The sequence below is a fragment of the Haliotis asinina genome, chromosome 5, assembly GCF_037392515.1.
Source record: "Haliotis asinina isolate JCU_RB_2024 chromosome 5, JCU_Hal_asi_v2, whole genome shotgun sequence".
Taxonomy (NCBI): Eukaryota; Metazoa; Mollusca; class Gastropoda; order Lepetellida; family Haliotidae; genus Haliotis; species Haliotis asinina.
The window spans coordinates 7,540,790-7,548,393 of record NC_090284.1 but is presented as its reverse complement, the minus strand read 5'-3'; the positions used below and the strand labels follow the sequence as shown (position 1 = coordinate 7,548,393).

The following is a 7,604-nucleotide window of genomic DNA, read 5'->3' as shown; positions in this document are numbered from 1 at the left end:
CCAAAATATATCAAGTGATTTTCTGTACAGCCGCTTTTGCATTGAAAATGATAACACATACATGTATTTTATCAACATATTTAAACAAAACGGTGAAACGGTTAATAGTTAAAGCTGTTAATAACGTGCTTCATAATCATACCTTTCCCCGATTTCAATAGGGATGTTATATAAAAAACAAACCTTTAAAATGTATCTTAGCAAACATGGCATATTACACAATGGTATCAAACACCATTAAAATGTCACGGAACAGTTACTCGATATAACAAATACAAACATGTAACATGTCATTTGACCACTATTTAAGCCTATAATCATCTTGTTATCAAGCAAAAGACATTTATAAAACAGACACTATAAAATCACCAACTGGTTCATTAGTTACCACGTATATCTAGAGGTAAGCTCATACAAGCTTACAATTACGCGTTAAACGTGATAGGTGATAGCGAGATTCAGTTGACTCACTGACGTACATATATATCTAATTTGCACACTTACTGCTGTAAGTTATTTGATTTGAGTCAGATTAAGTATTCTTTTCAGTTTCTTAGGTAGTCTAACACAATGTCGGGTATGTATCAGACAAATATCGTTTATCGTTTCATAGATAAAAAAAAGTATAACGTACATCTGCAATCTAATCAGTCCAGACAATTTAACACCGACTCAGACATTGAATTATTTATGATTATATACTTTTCTACAATAATGACTCATTTGGAACAGACTTTCAACACAATAAATACGTTACATATACGTTCAAATTGTCATTCTTGTAACTCCGTAAAGGAACAAAACATACTTCTCTACAAATTTCAAACAATTATTTCAAATATAGCCGCTTTGTTTCCGCCAATTGCAAATAAGTCGCATTGCAGTCCCAACCTCCATATGTCTTATAAAACGGGCGCCACATTCACAGATGAAGGCCAATATCAAAGTATCAGCCCATGTACAGCATTTTGTGATCCTCTTGCCCAGGGTATTTCTGTTCGGTCTTGTCATAAGCCGTGTCTAGCTTTTCTTCCAATCCAGGAATTATTTTGATCATATCCGACATTTTCGAATGCCTGCGTAAGAAAATTGTAACGCAGACGACAGCAGCCAGTTCCGAGGCGATAAACGACAGCCCCGCTATGAAGAAGGACCACCCATACCTGTAGGAAAACGGGAAATTCTTTGTGGTTGTATGTCCAACTTCATCGTTGATTGCTGATATAAAGAGTATTATCCCAACGGCCAAAACCAGACCTGTAATATAAAAAATGGGCATGAAAAGGTTTGTGTGTGATTACCATGTATACAAAGACTGGAAAACGATCTGCAAAAGAAACACTGAGAAAATGTGGGAGAATTGCAGAATGTTCTTTGGACAAGACGATAATTTACAGAATGTAACATAGGCCTGTGAGCTTGAGGCAGTACCTCATTACACGTCTTCACATCAACCCGGTCTGCTGATAAACTTGCTCCAGACAGAAAATAGACTAATTGGTTCCTTTATGATATATACGTATTAAAATTGCGTCGTTTGTTTATCCACTTTGACTAGTTGCACAGACATTCCGAAATCCTTCTCCCATGTTTACACTGACAAAACATCATTACATCTTAATTGTAAACCAAAAGTCACTGTGTTCTGTAATCTGATTGGTTGAAAAACATGATCAAATGGTATTAGATTCCCGGAAACTGTAAGACTATTCACTGCGTATTTACACGTAAACAATTGTTTTGTTGTGTCATCAACAGTGGTGACGTCATTCAAATCATATTGTGACGTAAAGTTAGAATGACGTCACAAATGAGCAACTCCAGACGTTACCATGGGAACCAGCTGAAACGGCCAGCTGATGACACTTTACTGCTGTACTCATACTCGATGTAAACGAGTGCAGACAGTAAAACCCCTTTGGTTTACTTTTGTGTTTACAATGTCGATAAACATCATGTGTTGGCCAATTTCCGGGAGTTATTGCAATTGAGTATTTGAAGCACGGGAATATTTCATTTGAAACTTCCGGCTGACGCCGTCGGTTCCAAATGCATTCCCGTGCTTCAAATACTCAATAACACCGGGAAATTGGCCAACACATGATGTTTATCTCCTAATTAAAACCCACAAATGAAGAGACTTTTGACAACACCCAAACTGGACCACCCATTCCCTGTTACTGAAAGGAAATCAATAAACGGTACAAATGTGCATTCTCTCTTGGAGCATGCCCTATTTAGTTTCCCTCTATGATTCGTTGCATGTGTAACAAGAGGTCATAATGCGTGTCTATCACAACACAAGAATGTATAAAATGTATTTAGGGACCAAATAAGGGTTTCATTTAGCGCATGAAAGTGGTGGTCTGACGAATGGTGCTCTAAGTCCAAAGACATCTTCTTGGAATAGACAGTATGATCAATTTACGTAGATGCAAGTTGTGGATTGAAACATCACCGAGACCAGAATGTCACTTAGACTGAAAAAAAACAATTATCATTTATATGGGGATACTCTTTAAGAGTGTCCAAATAGTGACTGACGGTTTGAAAATCTAATTATTTTATTATCACATTGAAATCATCACTAAGATCCCATGCATGAGTTGTTATAGTATCGTGCAAGAAACGGTCAAGACCGAACCAATTTGTCTAAACTAATATCGCTTCTCGTTACGGATGTAAATTATCCCGGGATAAGCTGAGTTGTAATATGACAGGCAGGATCTACTCATTTCGCAGACGGAATGAAGTAGATTGATGAAATGCGAGTCGTTGATCAGGTTTGTGACTGTGCGCAAGAGATATGGTCATTTGGGCAGCTGCAAGAATTGGCTTGATGAATACATTGCGATGGCGTTGATGAAAACGCCATGCAAACCACTAAGGTAGTGCGTTTCACATTCTCAACGGTGTAACAGTACTTGTTTGTGTAAATCAATATCAGCAATCACTATAATCTCGTCAATACGAGGGAGTAAATGAATGTTGTCCTAAGCCGAAGCATTATTTAACCTATAATAAGTCAATGTGTTCCTAATCGATACCAGGCAAAGCCACACTCAATGTGACAGCATGCAAGGATGACAATATATGAATGGACAACTTCTTTATTACAGTGAGAGCGTCTCGGTGTCGGTTGTAACACCGTGAGCAGGCTAGTGATGCTTGCTCACGGATCACTTGCTTTATAACGGTGTTAGAACCTACACTGAAACGTTGCTCTCACTGTAATAAAGACGTTGTTCATCCATATGTTGTCACCCTTCCTTACTGATCCAGCTTGAATGTCTCCCAAAGAAGAATGTGACATCATATATAAGATCGGAGTATTTCCTCAAAACAAAAGAACCATATATACACCCAAGTATGATCTGGACGATGTTTATTATCCTGATGGCTAGAGGATCATCAAGTACGTGACTGTCACGTTACGGAGTGTTACAGATAACACACGAGTCTATTGCAACACTATATCATAATGTTGGCTTCAGCTAGTGACATTTCGACTGTTTGGGTTTCACTACCAGTGACGTAATGGTCATGTAGGTTGTGTGTAGGCATGAATGTATGAGTAAGACATGCAATGGAAGCATGTGATTTATCTTGGGTTATCATCTAAGCCCAGATCTATTATATGCAGGCTCCAAAACACTCTTTAACAATTATGAGACACGTGACCTCGGACAGGACGTGCAAGTGGTGTTACCACATGTCGGTTGAGAGCTGACGTTACTGGTTTCTTTGACGTTACCGTACAAAGTAATTTTATAAAACAAATCAACCAACAAGGAAGAGTCGATACTGCTTGAGAGATTCGTCAGAACGATAGTATAGAAAATCGATCGCTAACTCCACTCATACGAGTTAGCCATTGCAACGAACACCGAGTGCATGCGAAATCATTTTCAAAGATGGCAGTTGTGTGCTCGAGTCTCCATGTGACATCACAAAAGTCTGAATCATAGACTCTGGAGCTGTGAATCATGCCAGGCAGAACTGATGTTGGACTGATGTTTTCTCACCACTCGAAATTCATAGCGTCCTAATGAGTGTTTCTTAGACGTTAATGTCGAACGGCGCGATCGTTTGACGGTTCGGTCCATGTTCGTATTGGGTGTCATCTCAGCTGCTTTCCATACCAATATGGTAGAGTCACAGATTAGTATTACTCGGGGTGGTACTTGCAGAACGGTATCAAGCCATGTCTCTTCTTTCCCTATAATAATGATCACAGTGCCAAGATTGTGCATCTAACTGTAAACATACATTTCATTCTACGTCTGACACGTCATTGGTATACGGCAACGTCGACATATACCGACAACCAGCAAAATAACTCAGTGCTGTTTCACCAATGAGTGATAAAGCTTTACAGAAAATGACATTGAGCAGGTCTTGCCTACAAATGTGTTTATACCGGGACACATCTACAAAATGTAAATTTCGAAATTTGACCCGTCACCTCTGTGTCAGCATCCCATCACACCAGCTCATAGAACCCATTAGACCTGATCACCTATTCTTCAACCGATAAGATTGTATCGTTTCCAGTTCCCGATATCACATGAATTAGAATATATGCCTTGATGTTTCTCACATCTCTACATCCAAATTTCCGACTGTATCCAAGGCGCATATATTCGTAGTGTTTACAAGGTAAAACTGCGTATTTGTAACCGTTTTTTATTTTTTAATTCAGTGTCCAACAGAGTTTAATTTGCAAGCGATATTACTCGTATTCAAACACGAAAATACGAATGACACCTTTCGTAACTGATCCACAAATTTAGTCTGACACTGTTTTAGTTGCTTCTCGTGCCCCTTGATACGGTTGATAATGCCTTGACAAAAAGTATATGAAATCCCTTTTGAACCAAATAAATAAATTGAGCAAACAATGAGCAAGCAAGTTACAATTAGGAGATAAACATCATGTGTTGGCCAATTTCCGGGTGTTGTTGAGTATTTGAAGCACGGGAATGCATTTGGAACCGACGGCGTCAGCCGGAGGTTTCAAATGAAATATTCCCGTGCTTCAAATACTCAATAACTCCCGGAAATTGGCCAACACATGATGTTTATCGACATTGTAAACACAAAAGTAAACCAAAGGGTTTTACTGTCTGCACTCGTTTACATCGAGAACAAGTACAGCAGTGAAATGTCATCAGCTGGCCGTTTCAGCTGGTTCCCATGGTAGCATCTTGAGTTGCTAATTTGTGACGTCATTCTAACTTTACGTCACAATATGATTTGAATGACGTCACCACTGTTGATGACGCAACAAAACAATTGTTTGCGAGGTTTCTACGTGTCAGTACGCAGTAAATAGTCTTGCAGTTTACGGGAATCTAATACCATTTGATCATGTTTTTCAACCAATCAGATTGCAGAACACAGTGACTTTTGGTTTACAATGAATCACAACATAGATTTCTAGTACGATGCAACTGAGTCACAAGTCTAAGGTAATGGGTCACAAATATCATATGTTCCAGAATCTTGGCATTTACAGTGAGACCTGATATACCAAATGAATCTTGTTTACACAGAGAGCTGTTAGTCACAAAGTGTCAATCTTGAATGCAAGTCAGATGATGTTGACACACTGACGATGACGGGCAGGGGCACACACCTCTAGTGTAATTCCGAGAGTAATACATGTATGTGCATCAACACAACACCCAGCGTTTGTTTATACGGACAAATATTCTTTAAACATTCCAGCAAAGCGTAACTGTATCAGTATTCTCTCAGAATCTTCTCGATCGCCTCGTGTTATCCACCAGTCAAAACAGATACTTATACAAAACATTGCCTCATTCGAGGCTACTATAAAGCGCTATCTTAAAAGACGTACCGCTAATATGTTGAACATATATGATACGAAATGTGACCCATGATAACTATCACCTAATCAATGATTATACAAATTATAAACTACGCACTTTTAAAACATCCTGCATATTATGGCAGACTGCTTGCGACCTTCTGGGGAACATTACATCATTCTTGACCAACTGCTCACGACTGTGCATCGTTGGTATCTTGGACTTCTGTCAGTTAAGAGTATGAATGTATTTATAAGAGATATTTGAAAAAGATAAGAAAAGGTGGGGTTTTTTTCAATTTGTTCCAGGAGTGGGAAGCAGATATCAAAATATTTCAGGGAACCTTTAACAACGTTACCGTCTGCCGTTTAGTATTTTACATTTGGGAAAAGGCCAAGAATGTTCGTGATCACTGTAGCAGTGAAATGACGTCAGACAATTCTGCTTCCATACAATACTTGGCGTTATTGTAATCACTTAATGTAAGCAAAAGAATCCTGTGAGGACTTTTCACTTTCATTATTAAAGCAACATAAAGCAGAACGGTAGGTGCCTGATATGAGTTACATTTTAATATTTTCCCTGAAGTCCGTCAATGACAAACTATTGCCTCTTTCGCTACGCTTTGTTGTTGCAGCCCGATGGGAACAATTTCTCACAATGGGTTTTACGAACAGGAGCTTTGAAAGATGAAAATTGCATAGCAACGATCTTTTGTCACTGGGATGAAAAATGTGACGTTGTAAATAGGTCTGCGTATCGTCACCAACGCCTCCAACACAAATTAATGATCAGATATTTATGGTTGGCTGTACTGCTCCTTGCTTAGTCGTAAGTGTATTTGTGTGAGAGAAACTTCAGGGACAACTCTTCTTAGTAGATGCACAGGAGGCGTGTGAAACAACCGACAGCAGAGATAGAGTTATGGGCATATCGTAAGCTCTCTGCGTAATATTTCAGAATCCATTGCTAATGTTGATTATACAACACTTGTATATCTTAACACTGTGTCTGCATAAGTCTCTTTCCAGATAAACGGATCGTCTTGCATTCCTACCTTAATTACTTGTGGAAACTCCCAGTAATACCAGAACAATGGTCCACAATGTGGATATTTTTTATGAAATAGGTAAGCATAATGTGGGCACACTGTGTAAATGGAACACATTGAGCCATCACTTATTTTCTTTTATCTAATAATATACCGCTCGTGACTACATGGCTGAGTCTTCGATTTTATTCCATGCTCTTTGCATTGACGTTTCATTAAATTCCCTGTAGAGGATTACGATGAGCGAAAGCCATACCCATGTTTCGTGTCAACCTTTTTATATACAACCCACATCGTGTAGGAAGGCAGTCTATCTGTAAGCTATCAACTTATAGAGTCAAGATGCATGTTTAATCCGCACAAAACACATACATGAAAAAATATGCAATTATTGACTCATTCATTAAGTCACAAATGTTAATTTTTCTTGTGTGCCCCTTGACTGTCTGGAATACCATCTGTCCTGGTGCCATGATGCCGGTGTCTGAGGTTTGAAAAATGCAAATATGTCAATATTGAATAAACGTCTTTGTATGTAGCAAGAACGTCAAGCACCATTTTGATTGAATTCCTTCCGAAATAAGACATAAATGTCAATAACGAAGATTAATTATTTCCAACTGAAATGTCCGACCCCGAAATGGGAACACAAAAGCTGGAAAGATTTATTAGAAAGTGGTACAATCCAGTTCACCAATCGCCTTCCCTCAATGGACGTA

General features: G+C 38.7%; 1 protein-coding gene across 2 annotated transcripts in view; it reads right to left on the bottom strand.

Moving 5' to 3' along the window:
• Positions 1-542: 542 nt before the first annotated feature.
• The window catches only part of LOC137283735 (voltage-dependent calcium channel gamma-5 subunit-like), a 39,076-nt gene continuing 32,014 nt past the window's right edge, over positions 543-7,604 (bottom strand). For both annotated transcript variants that reach the window (XM_067815401.1, XM_067815402.1), the window contains exon 5: positions 543-1,257. In XM_067815401.1, coding sequence (XP_067671502.1) covers positions 950-1,257 — 308 coding nt within the window. In that variant the 3' untranslated portion in view covers positions 543-949. The remainder of the gene's footprint in view (positions 1,258-7,604) is intronic.